Source organism: Saimiri boliviensis, chromosome 14 (genome assembly GCF_048565385.1).
Source record: "Saimiri boliviensis isolate mSaiBol1 chromosome 14, mSaiBol1.pri, whole genome shotgun sequence".
NCBI lineage: Eukaryota > Metazoa > Chordata > Mammalia > Primates > Cebidae > Saimiri > Saimiri boliviensis.
This window is the reverse complement of record NC_133462.1, coordinates 32,552,846-32,578,952: the sequence shown is the minus strand read 5'-3', so window position 1 is coordinate 32,578,952 and position 26,107 is coordinate 32,552,846. Positions and strand designations below refer to the sequence as shown.

Genomic DNA, 26,107 nt, shown 5'->3' with positions numbered 1-26,107 from the left:
TTACCTCTCCTTTCTCCCTCAGTCTACACATAGCCTCCTACACAGATGCTGTCTTCCCTTTCAGGATCTTCCCAAGTCTAGGGTCAATATTAAAAGGAAAAGCCAGACTGGAAGCGGTGGCTCACGCCTGCAGTCTCACCACTTTGGGAGGCAAGGTGGGTGGATCACCTCAGGTCACAAGTTTGAGACCAACCTGGCCAACATGGTGAAACTCTGTTTCTATTAAAAATACAAAAATTAGGTGGGGGTGGTGGTGTGCACCTGTAATCCCAGCTACTCGGGAGGCTGAGGCACAATAATTGATTGAACCTGGGAGGTGGAGGTTGCAGTGAGCTGAGATTGCACCACTGTACTCCAGCCTGGGTGACAGATCAAGACTCCATCTCAAAACAAAACAAAACAAAACAAAACAAATTAGCTGGACACGGTGGTGCATGCCTGTAATCACAGCTGCTTGAACCTGGGAGGTAGAGGTTGCAGTGAGCCAAGATCTCACCACTGCATTCCAGCATGGGTGACAGAGTGACACCCTGTCTCAAAAATAAAATGAAAAGAAAATGCCTGTGTATGTACACACATACATGAATATATATTTTCAATTTTACGCCACCGTTTCTTTTTGAAAGGAATTCTTTTTTTCTCAATTCATTTCAGATTGGAAATCTCAACTTGGAGATATATGTATTCAGTATTAAAACTTGAATATTTACATTCAATATTAAAAGAAAAAGCCTATGTGTGTATAGCGTGGATACATATTCACATATGTGAATGTATATTTTCAATTTAATGTCACTATTTCTTTCTGATAGTTCATTTTTTCCTCTATTCATTTCAGCCTGGGAATCTCAACTTAAACCCAAAGAGTTGCCTTCTATGCGGGATATTTTGGAAGAAGCATCCTCCAGGGACATGCAAATGGTAAGATGTCCAGGGTTTCCCTGGCTCCCAGCACAGGAGAAGTTGCGGGACACGTGAGGTAGAAATATAGGACAATATAGGACCAGTGCCAGGGAGATGTTGGCAGCATGGGTGTCTCTTGGAAGGGAGACAGTGTCTGAGGGGAGTGCCTGTGACTTCAAGATTTTTTTTTCTTTTTTTTTTTTTTGAGACAGAGTCTTGCTCTGTCACCCAGGCTGAAATACAGTGGCACGATCTCGCATTATTGCAGCCTCTGCCTCCTGGGTTCAAGTGATTCTCCTGCTTCAGCCTCCTGAGTACCTGGGACTGCAGGTGTGCACCACTGTGCCTGGCTAATTTTTGTATTTTTTGGTAGAGACAGGGTTTTGGTAGAGACAGGGTTTCACTGTGTTTGCCAGGCTGGTCTCAAACTCCTGGCCTTAAGCGATCCACCTGCCTCTAGAACCCTTTTTTCCTAGGTTTCCTGAAGGAAACATTTTAGTAAACGTGAGTTAGACATTGAGTGTGTGAAATACGACTTCCTCCTCAGCAACTGTCAGAAAATCACCTCCTGTTAGAGAAGTCCCATTTTGAATAAGAGGGAGTCCTCTAGGAGAGCTGGCAACACACTCAACTGGAAGAACTCCAGTTGTCTAAACAAGGCCTGGCTTGAAAATGCTGAGAATGTGCTCCTGGCCAGGAGGACCCCGGGCACTGACACAGATATTGGCGAGCTTTCCACCATCACTCACCTCTTTTTTTGTTTTTTAAAAGACAGGGTCTCTGTCTGCCACACAGGCTGGAGTGCAGTGGCATGTTCATGGCTCACTGGAGCCTCAAACTCCTGGGCTCAAGTGATCCTCTTTCTTCAGCGTCCCAAGTCGCTGGGACCACAGGCCTAAGCCACCAGAGTCACCATGCTCAGATACTTTTTTCTCCTTCCCTCCTTCCTTCCCTCCTTCCCTCCTTCCTTCCCTCCTTCCCTCCTTCCTTCCTCTCTCTTTCTCTCTCTCTTTCCCTTTCCCTTCCCTTCCCTTACATTACTCACCTTTCTTTCCTTTCTCCCTTTCTTTTCTTTCTGCCTTTCTGACATTGGGATCTTGCTATGTTGCTCAGGATGATCTTGAACTTCTGGCCTCATGTGATCCTCTCACCTCAGTCTCCCAAGTAGCTGGGACCACAGGTGTGAGCCAGTGGGCTCAGCCATTGCTCACCTTTTGTCAGGAGCAAGGTCCACCTGGAGAAAAGGCACCTGATGAGTTGAAAGGAGGCAGGAACAGTTTCTGGAGGAGCTGGAGAGGTGGGGAGAATGAGCCACGAGGGTCAGGTGCCCTCTTCGTTTCTGTGGGTTCTCTCCTTTCAGCACAGGGCTCCAGCACCTTCCATAGAACTCCACAGCCAGCCTAGCAAGCCCCTTGTAATGGGTGCTGAGAGTGGCAGGCATGGGGCTTTTGTTACATCAGAACCCCAGGAAATAGGCGGTCACAGACTATTCTGAGTGGGCAGCAGGGGTCCGCCTTTGGACACATGTAGAGAAGCTGAGCGAGTTTATCCTTGAAGACATCCAGCCGTTGAGTAATAGGTGGGTTTGGAGCAAGGAGTTGAACCCAGACCTAACCACAGGGACCACAGTCTCAGCTGCCAGCTTCTACTGCCTGATGATCATACAACCTGCCGCTGGGTTGATGGTGCTGACCCTTCAGACCCTTCAGGTAGTCCTTCCAGGCCACGTCAGGCACCACTGAGTCTTATTGCAATCACTGAGGCCCTGTACAGTGGCTCCGAGGCCTCCCTGTCATATGGGGAAAAGTACTGATGGCCAGGGACAGATTGAGTCCCCATGGCCTCCCACTCTTTGATCAGCTGATCCAGTGGAGGGACCAGTGAAGAGAGGGTAGGAAACCACTCTTAGAAGAGCCCCCAAGGAAGTCAGGTGCAGGGGCTCACCCCTGGAATCCCAGCAACTCAAGAGGCTGAGGCAGGAGGACCACAGGAGCCCAGAAGTTTGAAACCAGACTGGGCAACCTAGCAAGAACCCACCTGTGCAAAACATACAAAAATTAGCTATAGCCAGGTGTGGTGGTGTGCACCTGTAGTCCCAGCTACTTGGGAGGCTGAGGTGAGAAAATTCCTTGAGCCCAGGAATTCAAGGCTGCAGTGAGCCTTGTGTTCACACCACTGCTCTCTAGCCTTGGCGATGGAGCGGGATTCTGGTTCAAAAAATGAAAAATAAATGAAAAAATCCCAAGGGAGGCTGAGGAACAGGCCTCTCCAGGCTCAGCCCTTCTTCTGTCCCAGGGCCACCCCACAGCTGCCTCTTCTGCAGATGCCCATCTCTGTGAGGCTGCAGTGTCACTGCTTTTATCCTCTGCTGTGTCCCCAGGGCCTGCACCAGCAGTGCCCATGTCTTAGTCTGTTCTCCCCCTGCTAATAAAGAGATAGCCAAGACAGGGTCATCTCTAAAGGATGGGGCTTTAATTGACTCACAGTTCAGCATGACTCTGGAGGCCTCAGGAAACTTACAACATGGGGGATGCCAACATGTCTTTCACATGGTGGCAGCAAGGAGAAGTATAAACAAAAGGGGGAAAAGCCCCTTATAAAATCATCTGGTCTCGTGAGAACTCACTATCATGAGAACAGCAGCCTTGGGGAAACTGCCCCATGACTCAGTTACCTCCCACCAGTCCCTCCCATGACATGTGGGGATTATGGGAACTACGATTCAAGATGAGATTTGGGTGGGGACACAGCCAAACCATATCAGCCCAGTATGTATTTGTTGGACAAACAGGTGGAACACCTAAAAACAGTTTCTTAAGTAGAATGATCTGTGTCAAAATCATTGGGATGTCGACACTTGTCTGAAAACATACCCATGGGATTTTGATTTATGACACAGAGAGGCCAACGTCATTGGAAAATTTTTATTACTTGTATTTCTCGGGAGGACAGGGCACACCATACCACGCAGGGAAGCACAGGGTCAGCCTGGAGGCAGAAAGGAGCAAGGGGATAGCCCAGGCCAGAGCCTTTCTTGGGGTTTCCACAGGAAAGGTGAGGCTGGACAGGGTAAACTGAGTTTGAATAATTCCAGTGGACCTTGGGGGATAGGTGCTGTCCCTGGCTGATTGAGGGCAGGGGAAACATTGGCTGGGTGAGAGTGAGGTAAAGAGCTGGTACAGCCTGTGGGCTCTGGGTCCCAGGGGAGGTGGAGACAAAGTTTGCAGGCAGCTTGGCCCTGTGACTGACTGATGGATGCCCTGAGGACAAGGACAGCATTCCTCTTCAGGACCAAGATCTCCTGACCTTTCTTTTTCATTTTTTTGGGTGACTTAAACAGCAGAAATTTATTTTCTCACCGTTCTGGAGGCTGGAAGCCTAGGATCAAGGTGTCGGCAGGCTTGGGGTCTCCTGAGGCTTCTCTCTTTGGCTGGCAGGTGGCCATCCTCCTGCTGCCTCTTCACATGGCCACCTCTCTGTACCACACCTTCATGTCTCATAGCATCTCTAGGGGCTCTGTCCTAACCTCAGGTCTGTCTCTTTATCTGCAGTGTGTTCAATCCTCCAGACCCTTGGTGGCAGCTGGTGCCTACACTAGGTTGGGGATAGTTACTAGGTCTGAGGTCACCAGATGCCAGACCTGTGTACCTTGGCTTTTTTTTTAAGACAGTCTGGCTCTGTTGCCTGGGCTGGAGTGCTATGGTATGATCTTAGCTCACTGCAGCTTCTGCCTCCCAGGTTCAAGCGATTCTTGTGCTTCAGCCTCCCGAGCAACTGGGACTATAGGCACGCACCATCACACTTGGCTAACATTTGTAATTTTAGTAGAGATGGGTATATTAGTCTGATTTCCTGTTGCTGATAAAGACATACCTGAGACTGGGCAATTTACAAAAGAGAGAGAGGTTTAATTGGATTTATAGTTCCACGTGGCCAGGGTAGCCTCACAATCATGGCGGAAGGCAAGGAGGAGCCAGTCACATCTTACAAGGATGGTAACAGGCAAAGAGACCTAGTGCAGGAAAACTCCCCCCTTATAATAACCTTCGGATCTCATGAGACTTATTCATTATCACAAGAACAATCATGGGAAAGACCTGCCCCCATGATTCAATTACCTCCCACTGGGTCCCTCCCACAACATGCAGGAATTCAAGATGAGATTTTGATGGGGACACAGCCAAACCATATCAATGGGTTTTGCCGTGTTGGCCAGGCTGGTTTGGAACTCCTGGCCTCAAGCATTTCTCCCACCTCAGCCTCCCAAAGTGCTGGGATTACAGTCATGAACCACTGCACCCGGCCCCATTTGCCTTGACTTCTGGCAGCCCTAAACCCAAAACCAAAGGTCTCTTGGGCCAAGAACAGCTATGATACCACCTCTGTCCTGCTCAGCACCCTCTTATCTTTTCCCAGGGGCCAGAGCTGTTCCTGAGGATGCAGCTGGTGCCGCCCATGGAAGAGAGGGAGACACCATCAACTCAAGAGGACTGGCCAGCTCTCCAGGAGCCACCTTGGTCTCCAGGATGCATGGTAAGCCCAGGAGAGGTCAACTGTGATGGCACCAGGTGCAGTCAGGAAAGCCTGGGGTGTGGGGTGTCTGTAAGTTGCGGGAGCAAGAGGAGGTGAGTGTCTGGGCCTATATTTGGGAGTTGGGAATCTGTAAGAGGCCCAGGCTGTGGGCTTGGGGTGTTAGAGTCTGTTTCTGTGTTGAATGTACTTGTCCCCAGCGAGATGGCGGGCTCCAGGGTGGGTCCTGGGGGAGGGTCTGGCTGCTGGACTGTGAGCCCTGCCTTTCCTGGTCCAGCCTTTTTCCTTCCTGTCCTTCTATCCCAGCTCCACTGCTTCTGTGACCTTGAAACTGACAGGAACTGGCAGGTCCTATGACATGAGGGCTGGGCAAGGGAGCGTCCAGGCTCAGGGAAGTGAGGACCTCTTGCCTCAGGGCCCTGTGTGTCCTCACCAAGGCAGAGAGAGAATGAGAGAGGGATGCTGTAAGGCAGTGGTCCCCAACCCCAGGCCGTGGACCAGTACCAGCCCCTCGCCTGTTAGGACCCAGGCCGTAGAGCAAGAGGTGAGCGGCGGGCAAGCATCTGTGCCTGAGCTCTGCCTCCTGTCAGATCAGCAGCAGCACTGAACCCTCTTGTGAACTGCGCATACGAGGGATTAGGCTGCATGCTCCATGTAAGAATCTAACTAATGCCTGATGATCTGAGGTGGAACAATTTCATGCCAAAACCAACCCCCTACCCTGGTTTGTGGAAAAATTGTCTTCCATGAAATTGGTCCCTGGTGCCAAAAAGGTTGGGGACTGCTGCTGAGGCACATCCTGAGTACTGCCGTAGGAGAAAAGGCCTCCTCCCACTTGCCCCTGCCCTGTTCCCTTGACTGAGGGACCTGCTGCGTGTACCCCGCACCTCCCATCCACCACTAAGTCCTGCTAGCATTATCTCCAACATGTAACCCACCTCCAGCTGCCCCTCCCATGCCTGCTGCTGCCACCCTGTCCAGAGCCACTGTTAGTTCTCCTGGACTCCAGGTCTGCTCCTGACAGGCACCTGGGCCCCACCCTGGACACAGAGGACAAAGGGATCCCTTAGAACTGCAGGTCAGGTCAGGCGCCTTTCCTGAGTGAGCAGCTGCCAGCAGAGAAGAGTTCAAATCCTACTTCAAGGACTGATATTCCTCCCAGAGAAATTCACTGACTGCCTGCCCCTCATTCACACGGATCCACTGGCAAGCTCCATTTCCCCTCTATCCCTCAACCTCCCGGTCATTCACTCCCCACTTTTTTCCAGATTTTCCCTGACTTCTGGAGGCTCCCTGGAGTGTGCCATCTCCCCCAGCCTCTCTCCAGGCCATTTTGGACCACAGTGGTTAGCTTTATACTTAAGGGTTGGGTAAAACCCAACAAGGTGAATGGGCCCGTCTCTTCTTTTATTAATATGTTCCCCAAAGCAGGATCAATCGTGCAGATTCATGTGGGGTGAGCAGGTGTGAGTGGATCCCCTCGGCCTCTTGACTCTAATCTGTGACCCCTGTTACTCTGTCCAGGGACCAAAGGCTGCCGTGCAGATTCAAAGGACGGTGATGCCAGTGCCCACGCTGGGCCACCCTGACCTGTGGGTGGCTGGGAATTCTGGTGAGTGAGTGCCATGTGGAACACATGGCCAGGGGGCCCTGCTGTCCTTGGGTTCTGTCCAGGAACTTGTAGCTCCTCCTGCTTGCATTTCCTCTGACTGCAAGCACTGCTGTGGCACCATAGGGAGAGGGTACAGAAAGCCGCTCTTCTTATTTGTGTGTTTAAGGGGGAGGGCACTTGCAGTGACAGGTCTTTCTGTTAAGAAAGAGAGGGTTCACCCATCTGCAGCAAAGGCCAGATCTCTCTTTGGGCAACAGGAAATTATCGATGACACGATAATGTCGGTTTTGAAAATTACGATTGAATCTACTAGAAATGGCCCGTGTTTTAACTGTGCTTTTAAAAATGAGGTCCAGGCTGCTTACAGTGGCTCATGCCTTTAATCCCAGTGCTTTGCAAGGCCTAGGCAGGAGGATTGCTTGAGGCCTGGAGTTCGAGACCAGCCTGGGTAACTTAGTGAGACACCTAGTTCAAATAAATAAATAAATAAATAGACAAATAAACAAATAAATAAATAAATAAATAGCGGGTAGTACCTCTCAAGTCCCAGCTACTTGAGCGGCTGAGGCAGGAGGATTGCTTGAGTCCAGGAGGTCGAGGCTGATGTGAACTACAATTGCTTTACTGCACTTTCCAGCCTGGGTGACAGAGTGAGTCCCTGTCTCTAAAAAAAGAGGTTCAAAGCCACTTCTCTTGAGAAGTGGGGAAGAAATTAATTCTAGAAGACAAATAACATTTTAGCTTTAATGATAAAGTATTTGTTTTTTTCCAGTTTGCCTTCTAGTAAGAATAATAAGCTTTGTTTCTTAAAAAGGCTATCCACTCTTGTGTTTGGAATCTGTTATCTTCTTGACAGGCAACAATTCTTAGATCTAGGTCGTGTGTTGCTCTTCAGTATATTTTTGATAAGCCTTCTGGGCTGGGCTCTATTTTGTTAACTTTTTTTTTTTTTTTGAGATGGCATCTTGCTCTGTCACTGGGACTGGAGTGCAGTGATGTGATCTTGGCTCACTGCAACCTCTGTTTCCCGGGTTCAAGCCATTCTCCTGCCTCAACCTCCCAGGTAGCTGGGATTACAGGTGTGCATTACCATGCCTGGCTAATTTTTGTATTTTTAGTAGAGACAGGATTTCACCATGTTGGCCAGGCTGGTCTCGAACTCTTGACCTCGGGTGATCTGCCCACCTTGGCCTCCCAAAGTGCTGGGACCACAGGCATGAGCCACTGCGCCTGGCCTATTTTGTTACTTCTTGAAGCAGGTGTGACTATTGTCTGGTGGTGAGATGGGGATGAGGAAACAGTCACAAGAAAACCCCGACCCTTCCTCTGTGGAACTCACAGTCTGGCTTGGGGGTCGGGGTTTGAAATGAAGAACAGAGTCCAATGGAAGCGTGTTATACAAGGACTTCATCTCAGGGGATGGGGGAGAGTTCTGGGAAAGGATGGATATTTAAGCTTAGGACACGGTTTCTCAGCTGCAGAACTGCTGAGACTGGCACCCGTTTGCTGTCAGTTGTGGGGCCGTCCTGTGCATTGTGGGATGTTGAGTGGCATCCCTGGCCTCAACTCACTAGGTGCTAGGAGCACTTTTCCTCTATGCGTTTGCTAGGGCTGCCGTATCAAAGTTCCACCAGCCGGGTGGATTAAACAGCAGAAATGTATTGTCTCACAGTTCTGGAGGCCAGAAGCTCGAGATCAAGGTGTTGGCACAGTTGGTTCCTTTTGATGCCTCTCCTTGGCATGTGGATGGCCATCTTCTCTCTGTTTCTTCACAGCATCTCCCCTCTGTACATGCCTGTGTCTAGACGTCTTCTTCTTGTGATAGAGTTTGGATTTGTGTCCCCGCCTAAATCTCATGTCAAATGGTAATCTCCAGTGTTGGAAGAGGGGCCTAGTGGGAGGTGACTGGATGGTGGGGGTGGATTTCTCCCTTGCTGTTCTCGTGATAGTGAGTGAGGTCTCACGAGATCTGGTTGTTTGAAAGTGTGTAGCACCTCCCACTTCACTCTCTTGCTCCTTCTCCAGCCATGTAGCGTGTGTCTGTGTCCCCTTTGCCTTCTGCCATGACTGTAAGTTTCCTGAGGCCTCCCCAGCCATGCTTCCTGTGCACAGCCTGTGGAACCATGAGCCAATTAATCCTCTTTTCTTTATTCATTCCCCAGTCTCAGGTAGTTCTTTATAGCAGTTCAAGAATGGACTAATAATACATCTTCTAAGTACACCCATCATATTGGACTAGGGCCCACCCTACTGACATCGTTTTAATTTAATTACCTCTAAAGACGCTGTGTTCAAATATGGTTACCAGGGGTAAGATAAGATACCAGGGATTAAGACTTCAACATATGAATTTTTGGGGTAATACAATTCAGCTTGTAACAGCCACATATCCCCTAGTCTTGAAAAGCTAAAACGTCTCTAGATGCTACAGACTGAATTGTGCTCCCTTTCCCCAAAGGTCATGTTGAAGCCCAAATGTCTCCCCGAAAGGTGCCTGTATTGGAGATGGGGCCTCTAGGGAGGTAATAAAGGTTAAGTTAGGTCATAAGGGTGAAGCCCTGAACCAACAGAACTCATGCCCTTAGAAGAGGAAGATACACCAGAGCTTTCTCTCTCCTCTGTAAGGACACAGCCAGAAGGCAGCCATCTGCAAGCCACAAAGAGAGCCCTCACCAGGAACCAACCATGCTGGCATCCTGATCTCAAACTTCCAGCATCCAGAACTGTTAGCAGCAAATTTCTGTTACGTCACCTAGGACATGGTATTTTGGAATGACAGCTCAACATCAGACATTGCCAAACGTCCCCTGGGGGACAAGCCCTGACCTAGACCATGATAAGCACTGTCACATTTAGCTTGGTCAGGTGTCGGGCTGTTGGGAGGTTTGGAGAGAGGATATCAGGCCCAGGAACAACATTGATAACATTCCCCATGGAGCAAGAACCTGTTGCATCCAGGGCTCATGGAAGATGTGTGAAGGGAGCAGGAAGAACTGGGGAGAGAGTGATGTGAGCTGATTGAAGAAGGAGTAGGTTCCAGATCGTTTAGTGCCGTGACCAGCTTGGTCATAGAGACCCCAACCCAGGCGGTGCTGAAGGAATGAAGAAAAAGAAACAAAGATAGAGTGTAAAAGTGGGGAGCAGAGTGGGACGTCAGGGGCTGACAGCATTTCCCAGCTGACAGCCCAGAGCAGACTGTGACCGATGTATTTATTCTTTGTGAACAAGTGATTATTTTTAATAAGCAGGTGCTCAGTGTTTCTTCATAGAATAAAGAAGAAACCAGACTAGACTAGACAGGCAGCTAGTGCCTGTTCACTGCTAAAATAGAAATAAGCTAGAAAGCACTCTTTGTGAGTCAGCAATGGGGACAAGGTCAGATATCCTGTGTTTTGGGAACTGGTTTAACTAGCGCATGACTGGTACATACTACTTACTATTCTAGAAGTTTTCTGCCTGGGGATGGCTCAGTGTTCTTTGCCATCACCTTTCAGCAAACAATATATACTCCATCGCACACACGTCAAGACCTTCTCCCGAGTTCAGGGCTTGGTGTGCAGGAAAAGAACCCTGGCTTATGTTCTAAGCCCACCGGGAGCCAGTGACGTGTTTAGGTGAGTGCTGCAGTGCACTTGTGATTTTAACAGAACCCCACCCCCAGCACCTGGGAGGAGCGTGGGCTCAGGGAGGAAAGCAGTGGTAGATGGAGGCCATCAGGAGTAGAACAGTGCTGGTCTAGACTCGGGCTGAGTGTGAAGGAGGTGTGCTAGGTTCCCCCAAGACCACCGCAGGCTCGATGATACACTGGGACGACTCACAGCATATGTCGTACTCATGACTATGATTTATTACTACAAGTGGATATGAAGCAGAATCAGCAAAGGGGTGCTGAGTGCGGTGGCTCATGCCTATAATCCCAGCACTGTGGGAGGCTGAGGTGGGTGGATCACCTGAGGTCAGGAGTTCGAGACCAGCCTGGCCAACATGGCGAAACTCTGTCTCTACTAAAAATACAAAAATTAGCTGGGCATGGTGCTGCACTCCTGTAATCCCAGCTATTCAGGAGGCTGAAGCAGGAGAATCGCTTGAACCTGGAAAGCAGAGGTTGCAGTGAGCCGAGATGGTACTGCTGCACTCCAGCCTGGGCGACAGAGTTTCTTCTATCAGTTAGGGTGATGGGAACCTTCTTGAAATCCAGGTTCTCAGACTCCACCCAAGGGCCAGCCTTGCAAATACATCTTGCTAAGGAGACCATCAAGGCCGGCTGTCTTAACTCCTTTCTGCACAGTAGGGAAGTGAGGAATGATTTAAAACACATAGAGGCCAGGTGCAGTGGCTCATGCCTATAATCCCAACACTTTGGGAGTCTGAGGTGGGAGGACTTCTTGAGGCCAGGAGTTTAAGACCAGCCTAGGCAACATAGAAGACCCCATCTCTACCAAATAAGAAAATTAGCCAGGCATGGTTGTGTACACCTGCGGTCTTGCTACTCAGGAGGCTGAGGAGGGAGAACCGCTGAAGCCCAGGAATTCCAGGCTGCAGTGAACTAGTCCAGCCTGGATGAGAGAGCAAGACCCTGTCTCAAAAAAAATTATAGCAATAATGCATATAAAACATTTAGAGAAAGTCGAGTTAATTGAGTGTTTCATGTATTCATTTACCAATGACATGGAGTGTTTTTGTGCCAAGTAGGGTATCAAGGACAGGGCAGTAAAAGCACCCACGCGTATTCGTACAAAGCTTCCAATCCAGTGAGGATGACAGGAAATAAACCCATGGCAGCAGTACAAAGCTGGTTACAAATGGGTAAGGGCTGCAAAGAGCGGGGAAGGGTCCTATCAGAGAAAAGGAGAGAAGGGGCTCTTTCTACAGGGGAGGAGACCTCAGGACGGGACACTCTGAGGGGAACATTTCAGTGGATCCAAAAAGAAAAGGCTCCATGTAGGTGTCGGCTGTAGCGGGGATGGATGGGTGAGGGACTTGGGGGTGAGTACTGCCATGTAGAGACCTCATCACTGTTTATTCTGATTAGTTGCTGGGAGCTGTGGAGCAGGCGTTCCCAAACTACAGCCCGTGGGCCGCATGCAGCCCCCTGAGGCCATTTATCCGGCCCCCCCGCCGCACTTCAGGAAGGGGCATCTCTTTCATTGGTGGTCAGTGAGAGGAGCACAGTATGTGGTGGCCCTCTAACGGTCTGAGGGACAGTGAACTGGCCCCCTGTGTAAAAAGTTTGGGGACGCCTGCTGTAGAGTGTCAGAAAGGGGTAAGGTCTCTGATTAAAGACAGGGACAGCACTTCGTGAGATTGAGGACATGTTTAGGGAGAGCAGGCTTTAGGAGGATGGTGATGAGGTGTTTTTTTTTTGTTTGTTTGTTTTAAAACATAGCCTTGCTCTGTTGCCCAGGCTGGAGTGCAGTGGTGTGATCTTGGCTCACTGCAGCCTCCGCCACCCGGGTTCTAGTGATTCTTGTGCTTCAACTTCCTGGGTGGCTGGGACTACAGATGTGTGCCACCACACCCAGCTAATTTTTGTACTTTTAGTAGAGACAGGGTTTTGCTATATTGGCCAGGGTGGTCTCCAACTCCTGACCTCAGGTGATACGCCAGCCTTGGCCTCCCAAAGTGCTGGGATTACAGGTGTGAGCCATTGCATCTGGCCTATTTTTTTTAAATAACAAATTTCTTTTTCATAGTTTAGGATACTCATAGTCTGAAATTGAGGCGTCGACAGGACCATGCTCCCTCTGATGGTTCGGGGTGGGGGATGGGGTGCGGATCCTGCCTTCTGATGGTGGCCTGCAGCCCTGGTTCTCCTTGGCTGTGGGTGCAGCCCTCCCGCCTCTGCCTGTGTTGCCTCATGGCCATCTTCCTTCTGTGTATCTGTCTCTTTTCTTAGGAGAAACATTGTATTGGATTAAGGGCCCTATTGGATTAACCCTATTCTCATGTGATCTCAACTTGTTACATCTGCAAGAATCCTGTTTCCAAATAAGATCACATTTTGAAGTACTGGGGGTTAGGACTTCCCCTTTTCAGGGAGACACAATTCGAGCCATAGCAATCTGTTCTCTAGTCCCTGCAAATTCATGTCCTTCCCAAAATACACTGACTGTGATCCTGACATCACCCAAGTTTTAATCCATTTCAGCATCAACCGTAAGTGCAAAATCTCATCTAAACACCATCAAGTCAAAATCTCATCTCATCTGATGAGAATCCAACATCTCATCGTGTCACTCATCTACATCAGGTAGGAGGGAGACTCAGAGTGTGGTCTATGGTGGGGCAAAATTCCTCCCCATCTGCGAACCTGTGAAATCAGAAAGCAAGCAAGCTGCTTCCGAAATACAATGATGGACAAACATAGGGAATTCCCATTTCGAAAGGAGAAACTGGAAGGGAAAAAGGGGTAATGGATCCTGAACAAGTTTAAAACCCATCAGGGCAAATGCTATGAGGTTTCCAGGCCTGGAAAAAAGTCCTCTTCGGTTGGAAACTCTGACCTCTGGACCTCGTTTTGGCTACATTCTATTCCCGTTCCCTTACATGGGTGGAGAGAGTTGAGCCAATGGTTGGATACACGGATCTGGTGTTCAGATGTGAGAGTCAGCCTGGAGATTTGGGCTTCATCATGCAGATTTGGGAATTGACACCCATAGAATGGGTGAGGTTGCCCGCCAAGGCAGAGGATTGAGGGAGATGTGAAGAGGAGGGTCTGCAACCTGTGGACGCCAGCAGCATGTTGGAGGAGAAGCTCTTACAGGAAACAGAGGAGGCTGGGTTGTGATCACTGATCACAGGCTGGCCGGGCCACAAGAAGGAGGGACTAGCTGGGTGCAGTGCCTTGCAACTGTAATTCTGGCTACTCAGGAGGCTGTGGTGGGAGGAGCACTTGAGGCCAGGAATTCAAGGCTAGCCTGGGCAACATAGTGAGACCCCCCATCTCTAAAAAAATTTAAAAAATATTAGCTTGGTGTGGTGGTGCACACATGTAGCCACAGCTACTTGGGAGGCTGAGGTGGGAGGATCACTTGGGCCCTGGAGTTTGAGGCTGCAGTGAGCTGTGATTGTGCCACTGCACTCCAGCGTGGGTGACAGAGAAAGACCCTGGCTCAAAACACCACCACTACCACCAGCAATAACAACAACAACAACAACAACAACAACAACAACAACAACAACAAACCCAGGAGACAGTAGATGATGAACACACATCAGTGGGATTTCCCACCATGGATTGAGGTCATTGGTGATTCCAGAGCAGTGCTAGCCCTTGGAATGGTGGAGCTGGGAAATGAGTGGGAGGGGAGGAAGTGGGTAAAGAGGGTAGATAGCCCATGATAGGGAATGAAGAGACAGAACAGTAGCCCAAGGGAAAAGTGGGGTGTTATGGCTTGAATTGTACCCCTTCAAAAAGATATGCTGAGGTCCTAGCCCTATGTATGTGGCCTTATTGAAAACGAGGGTCTCTGCAGACTAATCCAACATGATTGTGTTGTATGAGAAGAGGAAGACACCATGTGCAGACAGAGACACAGGGAGGGGACCGTGTGATGGTAGAGGCAGATGTCAGAGGGAGGCATCCACCAGCCAAGGAGCCCCAAGCATCGACGGCCACCACCAGAAGCCAGGGAGAGGCAAGGAAGGACTCATCTCAGAGCCTCAGAGGAGGCCTGACCCTGCTGACAACCTTCATTTTGGACTCCTGGTTTCTAAAACTGTGAGAGGATACATTTCTGTGGTTTAAGACACTCAGTTTGTGATACTGTGTTACGGCAGCTGCAAAAAAAAAACGCATTTGGGGTCAGGGATTGGGTGTGGGTCAGGTTTAAAAAGTGAGGGGACATGGATGAAGCTGGAAACCACCATTCTCAGCAAACCGACACAAGAACAGAAAACCAAACACTGCATGTTCTCACTCATAAGTGGGGGTTGAACAGTGAGAGCACATGGACACAGGGAGGGGAACATGACACACTGGGGTCTGTCGGGGTGTGGGGGGCTAGGGGTGGGATAGCAGCGGGTGGGGGATTGAGGAGGAATAGCATTAGGAGAAATACATACTGTAGATGATGGAGTGATGGATGCAGCAAACCACCATGGCACGTGTATACCTATGTAACAAACCTGCATGTTCTGCACATGCACCCCAGAACTCAAAGTATACATAAAAAAAAGTGAGAGGAAAGTTCCCATCTGGAGGGACAGGCAAGGATGCAGTGAACGAGGAGTGATCTGAGAGTTGCTTGCTTGTCTGTCATAGGCCAGAGGGAGGATGCCTGGTGCAGAGGAATCACCAGTGGTGCAGGGAGGGGTGGTGTTGATTTGAAGGCAGGTGGGAAGGAAGTTTCCTTTTAAGGCAGACTTGCAGGGCGGTTGTGGTTTATCTGCCCTCAACTTATGGTAAGTCCTGGACACCACTAGCCCTGCAGTGTAGGGGGCAGAGAAAGGGGCTAGACAGCCAGGGAGGAAGAGCTGTCCCAAAGCTGAGTCAGGGGACAGTGGTGGGTGCTGTAGGAACTTTGGAATCTTCTGGTGAATTATTGAGTCTATGGCTCTTGGGATATGGAATGAAGGGGTGTGTGTGTGTGTGTGTGTGTGTGTGTGTGTGTGTGCGCACGCACATGCATGTCTATCTCTGTGCATGCTACAGTCTGTGTGTATATGTTGTATGTATGTACAAGTGCATGTGGTATGTAACTGCATATGTGTGCAGGTCTGTGTGTATGTGTGTGCATGTGATTGTGTGCATGCATGTCTATGCAAGAGCTTGCAGATGTGTCTGCATGTGTGTGTCTCTGAGTGTGTGCATATGCATGTGTATGTGTGTGCACATGTGATCACTAACTGCCAGGGTGGGCAGCCTTGAGGCTTGTGAGTGTGCCCAGTAGGCCAGGCACCAACTCTCATGCCTACTCCCCTCTCCCCTAGCTGTGTCCCCAGAGGACCCTGCCTGGGTTCCGGAGGACAGAGTAGAGGAAGAAGCCATGGCTTCTGGGTTGCCAACTGCCTGTTCACAGGTAGGTAAGAACTTCCTGTTCTAAAAGAACATTGCTGTACCCAAAGGAACACTGGACTTGCCCTCTTCCTATAACCTGTCTGGCTCATCTCACAGGGTTGATCTCCATGCCTCCAGGGACTGGACTTCTTGCAGTGGGTGTCAGTGGGGGAGCCCGGCCCATGATCCCATCACCCCATTCAGACCCTCCCCAGGCTGTTGAGCACCAGGAGGGAAAACAAAGCAAAGATGTGAGCCATTCTCATTTTATGGTCTCCATGATCTCACTGAGCAAAGAGTTGAGTCATTTTCCAGATATTTTCCTCTTGCCTGTACCATGCTCAGCTCTGCAGGACCCTGGAGCTAGAAGGGGGACAAATCTGCAAGAGCTTCCTGGCCCACTGTCAATAGATAACTCCTGTCCTGAGGTCGAGGACTTGAAACATTAGTTTATCACCTCTTGCTGTTCTTGCTTAAGGAGTGGCGAGTAGAGAAAGGAGTTCTAGTTCAGAGTCCTGAGCCAAGGGGCAGATTCTGGGGGATCTCAGAACTCCCAGACTGAAAGTCCTCTGCCTCGGGTCTCCCTTCCCCAGGCCTGCCAGCCTGCAGCATCCTCTGGTGTACTGGTAGGGGTGGTCCCTGGCTGAGCCGGGATGGATGTGTGTTTTAGGAACCAGTCACCTTTGCAGATGTGGCTGTGGTGTTCACCCCAGAAGAATGGGTGTTTCTGGACTCTACTCAGAGGAGCCTGTATAGAGATGTGATGCTGGAGAACTACCGGAACCTGGCCTCTGTGGGTAAGGTGGCTTCGTCTTGTCTTTCCTTTTTTTTTTTTTTTTTTTGAGTCAGAGTCTTGCTCTGTTGCCCAGGCTGTAGTGGGAGGCGTGACCTTGGCTTACTGCAACCTTTGCTTCCTGGGCTCAGCTGATCCTCCCGCCCCAGCCTCCCTAGTAGCTGGGACCACAGGTGTGCATCATCACACCTGGCTAATTTTCATGTTTTTTGGTAGAGATGGGGTTTTGCCACATTGTCCAGTCTGGTCTTGAACTTCTTTGGCTCAAGCAGCCCACCTGCCTCAGCCTCCCAAAGTGCTGGGATTACAGACATGAGCCACTGCGCCCAGCCAAGTCTTTGTCTTTTTATCACATGCTTATGCAGCAACCATAAGCTCCAGGAACTGTGCAAGTCTAGCAAACCCAGAAGTGAAAAACAGATAATTCCCACCCTCAGGAGGCTTTCAATCTACTGGGCTTTGTATGGAATGAAGATCTGTCCACTGCTCTGTCTCTCTGTGATTAAAAGGTTTTAGACTTCTCAAATGTATTCTTGAGCTAGGCCTGTGGTTTTGTAGACCAGAGAGTTCAGTGTCCTCTTGGACCCGGTGAGGGACCTTGTGTTTAGTTCCTCAGTGAAAGAGCTTGGCTGTGTCCATCAGAATTTAGGCACATGCACTTTGCCACTCCCATCTCTAGAGCCCCTAAAGACTTAATATCAGTTCTCGTGTCATGGTGTGGCACAGTCCTCCCACAACATGGCGTTTTTTTCTCACGAGCAGGTGATCAACTGTGCAAACCCAATGCATTATCTTATTTGGAGCAAAGAGGAGAGCAGTGGACCACTGAGAGGGGAGTTATCTCAGACACCTGTCCAGGTGAGCCCAGGCAGATCAGGTGAGCATCATCTCTGGTCAGTAAGGGGAGTGTCCAGTTTGGAAACTGTCAATCAGGGCAACCTATACATACCCTTGACTGAGAAGCCTGCTTGGTTGAGCTCCCATATTAAATGTCACCTTCTTTCCTTTTTCCCTTTCTTTTTTTTTTTTTTTTGAGGCAGAGTTTTGCTCTTGTTACCCAGGCTGGAGTGCAATGGTGCAATCTCAGCTCACCGCAACCTCTGCCTCCTGGGTTCAGGCAATTCTCCTGCCTCAGCCTCCTGAGTAGCTGGGATTACAGGCACACGCCGCTATGCCCAGCTAATGTTTTGTATTTTTAGTAGAGACGGGGTTTCACCATGTTGACCAGGATGGTCTCGATCTCTTGACCTCGTGATCCACCCGCCTCGGGCTCCCAAAGTGCTGGGATTACAGGCTTGAGCCACCGCACCCGGCCTCCCTTTCCTGTTTAATCTCTGAAACTTTACATTAATCTTTTAGAAAGATTTGTCCTACTTTCTCTTCATATTTAATATTTCCATGTGTATATTTTATCCATTTCCTCCCCACTGTACAATCTTGCTAATATTTTTTCTCAACATTAGGTTACAATTTTCATGGAATCATTTTTTGGTAAATCACCTACTATTTCCATCCCATGTTTCTCTGATTACCTAACTTCTCACCTAGCCAAACACCTTAAAATTTTCCTTAATTCTTAGATACATTCCTTGTCTTTGTAATTTATTCCCATATTTAGGATCAGTATTTGGAAAAAAAAGTCCATATGTGCCTTGCTTGCTTTTTAATTCACCTTGATCCCACAGTTTCTTTCCCTGTGCACTTAACATTTTCTTCCCTAATTCATTTCAGAACCTCAACTGCAGCCCCAAGAGGCAATTCCCAGCCAAGATACTTTTACGGAGATTCTGTCCATTGGCATGAAAGGGGTAAGACTTACCAGGGATTACCCTTGGTTCTCTATAGTAGGATGAGTCTGGGGTTGCTGTAAGTTAGAAAAGCAGCCAAAGAGCCAAGAGAGATTCAAGGCAAGTAGTGCTTGCCCAGGAGAAAGCAGTTTCTTGGGAAAGAGTCTGTAAATGTCATGAAATGATGGAAAACTAAATGTAGATCATCTTCCTACAGGCAAACATTTTCACAGGTATGACACAGATACCAAGTGTTTAAGACGTAATTTGGCCTAAAAGAAATTGGAAAAATTCTGCACCTAAGATGCCCCATGAAAGTAATGAAAGATAGCTCTTTGCAACAGAGTATACACCCTGTTCCACTTAAGGGAACTCTGGGTAGAAATGGTATGGATTCAGTAAATGGTACAAGTATCAGATGTAGAACTGTGTTTCTCTTACATTCATTTCACATACATAGGGGAGGATATCTGAATCTAATTAAGGCCTTTGGTCTTCACATTTTCCTTAATCGACAGGAGCAACCTGAGCCTGGAGAAAAACTCTATAAATATAATGTACTTGAGAAACCTTTTAACAGCATTGAACCACTTTTCCAGTACCAGAGAATTCATGCTGGAGAGGCCTCCTATGAATGTCAAGAGAGTAGAAATTCCTTCTTCCAGAGTGCTCACCTAATTGTGCCCGAGAAAATCCGTAGTGGGGATAAAACCTATGCATGTAACAAATGTGAAAAATCCTTCAGATACAGCTCTGACCTTATCAGGCATGAGAAGACTCATACTGCAGAGAAGTGCTTTGACTGTCAAGAATGTGGGCAAGCCTTCAAATATTCCTCAAATCTTCGGCGACACATGAGAACTCATACCGGAGAGAAGCCATTTGAATGTAGTCAGTGTGGGAAAACCTTCACGAGGAACTTTAACCTGATTTTGCACCAGAGAAACCACACAGGAGAGAGGCCCTATGAGTGTAAAGATTGTGGGAAAGCCTTCAATCAGCCATCATCCCTTAGGAGCCACGTAAGAACTCACACTGGAGAGAAGCCCTTTGAATGCAGCCAGTGTGGGAAAGCATTCAGGGAACACTCTTCACTGAAGACACATCTGCGAACCCATACCAGAGAGAAACCATATGAGTGCAACCAGTGTGGCAAGCCCTTCCGGACGAGCACTCATCTGAATGTGCACAAGAGGATACACACAGGGGAGAAACTGTACGAGTGCGGGACTTGCGGTCAGGTCTTGAGTCGTCTCTCAACTCTGAAGAGTCACATGCGAACTCACACTGGAGAGAAGCCCTATGTGTGCCAGGAATGTGGGCGAGCCTTCAGTGAGCCCTCATCCCTCAGGAAACATGCAAGGACTCACAGTGGCAAGAAGCCCTATGCATGCCAGGAATGCGGGCGAGCCTTTGGTCAGTCTTCACACCTTATTGTACATGTGAGAACACACAGTGCCGGGAGACCCTATCAATGTAGTCAGTGTGAGAAAGCCTTCAGGCACAGCTCCTCACTCACTGTACACAAAAGAACCCACATGGGAAGAGAGAACATCAGGAGTGGCAGCCTGCCTTTATCCATGTCTCATCCATACTGTGGGCCCCTTGCTAATTAACTTCCATTTTGTAAAAATATAAACATATGGGGCTATGACTTTCCATCATAATACTCCTTTAGCTGCATCCCATGTTTTAATACATAATATTTTCATTTTGGTTTAATTTTAAGTATTGTCTTAACCTCCATTATCATTTATTGTCTGATCCATCTATTATTTGGAATTAGATTTTTCAAAACATAATACATGGATATATTTTCATAGAGGTATAATGACTTACAGTGAAATGCATACATCTTAAGTGTACAGTTGGATGAACTTGACAGATGCATACATGCATGTAACCAACACCCCATTCCAGATATTGAATGTCATTCTGGAAGGTTCCTGCAGGTTATATGGCTATTTCTTAGTTGCTGGTTTTTTGTTGGTTTCTAATTTAATTACATGGTGAGGCAAGTATGTGGCTTCTTTGTTATTGAGTCTTAGGTATTTGCCGAGATTTGCTGTTAGGTCTGGTGTGGCTTATTCTGCTAGCCATCAGCCAAAATTGTCCCTTCCTCCTTAGAAAAGAACCTGGGTTTTCTGTTCATATTGGTAATGTGCACTATTAAAAAGCTTCCATCTGCCGGCCAGGCACAGTAGCTCACACCTGTAATCTCAGCACTTTGGGAGGTCGAAGTGGGTGGATCACCTGAGGTCAGGAGTTTGAGACCAAGCCTGGCCAACATGGTGAAACCCCGTCTGTACTAAAAATACAAAAATTAGCTGGGTTAGGTGGCATGCACCTGTAATCCCAGCTACTTGGGAGGCTGAGGCAGGATAATTGCTTGAACCCAGAAGGTGGAGGTTGCAGTGAGCTGAGATCTCACCACTGCACTCTGGCCTGGTCAACAGAGTGAGAACTCTGTCTCAAACAAAACAAAACAAAACAAAACAAAACAAAACAAAACAAAACAAACAAAAAAAAACTTCCGTCTCCCAGCCCTTCTTGTGAGCAGGGGCAGGCCATTTCCTCCAGTCCTGGCTAGTTTGAATATGAGAAGTCACTGGATGTCACTTTTGGGAAGTTGTTGTACAGAGATGGTTTCATGTAGTCATGTCTCTCCACTTCTTGCCCTTTGGACAAGCAGACCTGATGTCTAGAGCCAGAGGAGCCCTCCTGTGACCATAAAGGTAAAAGCCACAGGCTAAGAAGAGTGTGGCTGGAAGTCACAGCCATCTTGATTCCCTAATCTAAAAAATATTTAGAATGTATTTAATGGAATTGATATATTTGTGTGATTGCAGCACCCCTGGACTATTTATTTCTGGATCTCCCACACATGAAAAATACCCACTTCTTACTGATACAAGATTTTTTTTTTTTGGTGTAGGGGTTTATTTCAGCTGAATATAATCCCTAACTGATGCACTTAGTATACGTCAATTTTTATAAATGCTTCGTGGGTGGATGAAATCAATGTATTGTATTTTACAGATGTCTGCTAGATCAAGCATATGTGTTTAAAAACCATCTACACATTTATAAACATTGATCTGTGATCTGTCATTTTTTGAGATAGATACTGAACTCTCCCACCATGATTTTTTAATGGATTGCTGAAAAATATTTGTCATTCTGTCAGTTTTTAAATTTATGTACATATATACATACGTATGTTTTGAATCAATGAAATTAAATATAGATACTGACACTTTTTACATTTCCAACAAATTGTTGCTTGTATTCTCATAAGGTGATCATCCTTTTCCCTATTACTGAACATTCAACTATTCATCATATTGATAGTAAATTCTTATTTATAATTTACTATTAACAGATAGTAGCCACTGCCTGAAGCTTTGCATCTTTTAATTTAGTCCTCACACTGATACTTTGAGGTATGTACTGTTATCATCCCCAATTCACATATGAGGGAGCTGAGCCCCAGCAGGTTGAGGTCGTATTTCAAGGTCATCTGGGTGGCATGTGATGGGGCTTGATGCTCTCTACAGCGGCAGACCCAGGGGACTAGTCTCCATTTTTACTTCTTCTCACTTTTTCTTTTTTTTAGGTATAACTTACATAAATGTTATGGTATAGCTTATATAAGTTATAAAGTATAGGTATAACTTACATAACTCTTAGGTATAACTTACATAAATGTTAATAAATTTTAGGGTACACCTTGGTGAATTTTATACCCACCACTGCTCCCATCAAAATATTTTATCATCCCAGAAATTTCCCTTGAGCCCATCTCATCCTCAAAAGTTACCACTATTCTGACTTCTGTCACCATAAATTTGTTTTTCCTGTTCATGGAAATGGAGCCATAAACAGCCTTCTTTTGTTTGTTTTCTTCACTTAACATAATGTCATTGAGGTTTATCTATGTTGCATCATCAGTAGTTTATTCTTTTTAATTGCTGTGTAATAGTCCATTGTCTGAATATACCACAATTTAAAAATTCCATTCTATTTATGAACATGTGAGTTCTGTCCTTCAGGTTCATCCATGTTAGCACAAATGACAGAATTTCCTTCCTCATTAAGGCTGAATAGTATTCTGTTGTATAGATATACCACATTTTCTTTCTTTCCTTCTTTCTCTTTCTTTCTTTTCTTTCTCTTTCTTTCTTTTTCTTTCTCTTCCTTCCTTTCTTTCTTCCTTCCTTTCTTTCTTTTTCTTTCTTTCTTTTCTTTCTTTCCTTTTTCTTTCTTTCTTTTCTTTTTTCTTTCCTTTCTCTCTTTCTTTCTTTCTTTTCTTTTCTTTTCTTTCTTTTCTTCTTTTCTGATGGAGTCTCGCTCTGTAGCCCAGGCTGGACTGCAGTGGCACGATCTCGGCTCACTGCAACGTCTGCCCCAAGGATCCCGGTTCAAGCAGTTCTCCTACTTCAGCCTCCCAAGTAGCTGGGATTACAGGCACAAGTCATCATGCCCAGCTAATTTTTGTATTTTTTAGTAGAGATGGGGTTGCACCATGTTGGCCAGTCTGGTCTTCAACTCCTGACCTCATGATCCACCCACCTCAGCCTCCCAACATGCTAGGATTACAGATGCGAGCCACCGTGCCTGGCCTGATATACCACATTTTCTTTATCCACTTATCCACTGATGGACAGTTAGGTTGATTCCATATCTTGGCTATTGTGAATAATGCTGCAGGTTTTGTTGTTATGAATAAAGCTGCTGTGAACGTTTCATACTGTGGATATAGGTATTCATTTCTCTTGAGTATAAATGTAGGAATGAAATTGCTGGATTTTGGAGGAGGCCTATCTTTAGCTTTAGTGGATCTTACCAGACAATTTTTCAGTGCAGTTGAAACCATTTATACCTCAATTTGTACATCAATGCATGAAAGTTTCATTGCTTCACATCCTTGGCAATATGTAGTACTTTCACTCAAATTAATCTGAGATACATTACTGGGTATGCAGCAGTGTCTTAGGTTTAATTTGCATATTCGTTTTAAAAAATATTTTATTGCGTTTTAGGCTTTGGGGTACATGTGAAGAACATTCAGGATTGTTGCATAGGTGCATACATGGCAATGTGGTTTGCTGCCTTCCTCCCCATCATCTATATCTGGCATTTCTCTCCATGTTATCACTCCCGAACTCCCCATCCCCACTGTCACTCACCTGGTTCCCCACAACAGACCTCAGTGTGTGATGCTCCCCTCCGTGTCCATGTGTTCTTATTGTTCAACACCTGCCTATGAGTGAGAACATGTGGTGTTTGATTTTCTGTTCCTGTGTCAGTTTGCTGAGAATGATGGTTTCCAGGTTCATCCATGTCCCTGCAAAGGACATGAACTCATCATTTTTTATGGCTTCGTAGTATTCCATGGTGTATATGTGCCACATTTTCGCTGTCCAGTCTATCATCGATGGGCATTTGGGTTGGTTCCAGGTCTTTGCTATTGGAAACAGTGCTGCAATGAACATTCGTGTGCATGTGTCTTTATAATAGAATGATTTATAATCCTTTCGATATATACCCAATAATGGGAATGCTGGGTCAAATGGAATTTCTATTTCTAGGTCCTTAAGGAATCGCCACACTGTCTTCCACAATGGTTGAAGTAATTTACACTCCCGCCAACAGTGTAAAAGTCTTCCTATTTCTCCACATCCTCTCCAGCATCTGTTGTCTCCAGATTTTTTCATGATTGCCATTCTAACTGGCGTGAGATGGTATCTCAATGTAGTTTTGATTTGCATTTCTCTAATGACCAGTGATGATGAGCATTTTTTCATATGTTTGTTGGCCTCATATATGTCTTCTTTTGTAAAGTGTTCATATCCTTTGCCCACTTTTGAATGGGCTTGCTTTTTTTCTTGTAAATTTGTTTTAGTTCTTTGTAGATTCTGGATATTAGCCCGTTGTCAGATGAGTAGATTGCAAAAATTTTTTCCCATTCTTTTGGTTGCTGATTCACTCTAATGATTGTTTCTTTTGCTTTGCAGAAGCTGTGGAGTTTAATTAAGTCCCATTTGTCTATTTTGGCTTTTGATGCCAATGCTTTTGGTGTTTTAGTCATGAAGTTCTTGCTTAAGCCTATGTCCTGAATGGTTTTGGCCAGATTTTCTTCTAGGGTTTTTATAGTGTTAGGTCTTATGTTTAAGTCTTTAATCCATCTGGAGTTAATTTTAGTGTAAGGTGTCAGGAAGGGGTCCAGTTTCTGCTTTCTGCACATGGCTAGCCAGTTTTCCTAGCACCATTTATTAAACAGGGAATCCTTTCCCCATTGCTTGTTTTTGTGAGGTTTTTCAAAGATCAGATGGTTGTAGATGTGTGGCATTGCCTCCAAGGCCTCTGTTGTGTTTCATTGGTCTATGTCTCTGTTTTTGTTTTGTTTTTTTGTTTGTTTTTTCGTTTGTTTTAAACCAGTACCATGCTGTTTTGATTACTGTAGCCTTGTAGTGTAGTTTGAAGTCAGGTAGTGTGATGCTTCCAGCTTTGTTCTTTTTGCTTAGAATTGACTTGGCTGCGCAGGCCCTCTTTTAGTTCCATATGAAGATTAAGGTGTTTTTTTTTTTTTTTTTTCCCAGTTCTGTGAAGAAGGTCATTGGTAGCTTGATGGAGATAGTGTTGAATCTATAAATTACTTTGGGCAGTATGGCCATTTTCATGATACTGATTCTTCCTAACCATGAGCATGGAATGTTTCTCCTGTTTGTGTCCTCTCTTATTTCGTTGAGCAGTGGTTTGTAGTTCTACTTGAAGAGGTCCTTTACGTTCCTTTTTAGTTGTATTCCTAAGTATTTTATTCTCTTTGTAACAATTGTGAATGGCAGTTCGTTCTTGATTTGGCTCTCTTTAAGTCTGTTATTGGTGTATAGGAATGCCTGTGATTTTTACACATTGATTTTGTATCTTGAGACTTTGCTGGTTGCTTATCAGTTTCAGGAGATTCTGGGGTGAGATGATGGGGTCTTCTAAATATACAATCTTGTCATCTGCAAATAGAGACAATTTGACTTCCTCCTCTCCTAATTGAATACCCTTTATTTCTTTTTCTTGCCTGATATCTCTGGTTAGAACTTCCAATGCTATATTGAATAGGAGTGGTGAGAGAGGGCATCCTTGTCTAGTGCCAGATTTCACAGGAAATGCTTCCAGTTTTTGCCCATTCAGTATGATATTGGCTGTGGCTTTGTTGTAAATAGCTTTTATTATTTTGAGATAGGTTCCATCAATATCTAGTTTATTGAGAGTTTTTAGCTTAAAGGGCTGTTGAATTTTGTCAAAGGCCTTCTTTGCATCTATTGAGATAATTATGTGGTTTCTGTCTTTGGTTCTGTTTATGTGGTGAATTATGTTTATAGACTTGCATATGTTGAACCAACCTTGCATCCCTGGGATGAAGCCTACTTGATTGTGATGGATAAGCTTTTTGATGTGCTGTTGCAATAGGTTTGCCAGTATTTTAT

General features: G+C 46.5%; 1 protein-coding gene across 12 annotated transcripts in view; it reads left to right on the top strand.

Annotated features, from left to right (window-relative positions):
- ZNF333 (zinc finger protein 333) overlaps positions 1–23,371 on the top strand; it is a 32,428-nt gene extending 9,057 nt beyond the window's left edge. For 8 of the 12 annotated variants that reach the window (XM_074384496.1, XM_074384497.1, XM_074384492.1 and 5 more), the window contains 9 exons: positions 65–155; positions 839–921; positions 5,320–5,436; positions 6,958–7,045; positions 15,977–16,065; positions 16,714–16,840; positions 17,599–17,694; positions 18,568–18,644; positions 19,142–23,371. In XM_074384496.1, the coding sequence (XP_074240597.1) occupies positions 65–155; positions 839–921; positions 5,320–5,436; positions 6,958–7,045; positions 15,977–16,065; positions 16,714–16,840; positions 17,599–17,694; positions 18,568–18,644; positions 19,142–20,239 (1,866 nt within the window). In that variant the 3' untranslated portion in view covers positions 20,240–23,371. Of the gene's footprint in view, positions 1–64; positions 156–838; positions 922–5,319; positions 5,437–6,957; positions 7,046–15,976; positions 16,066–16,160; positions 16,295–16,713; positions 16,841–17,598; positions 17,695–18,567; positions 18,645–19,141 lie in introns of those variants that run through there. The other 4 variants (XM_010352464.3, XM_074384498.1, XM_010352465.3 and 1 more) reach the window with 2 other exon arrangements.
- The last annotated feature ends 2,736 nt before the right edge of the window (positions 23,372–26,107 follow it).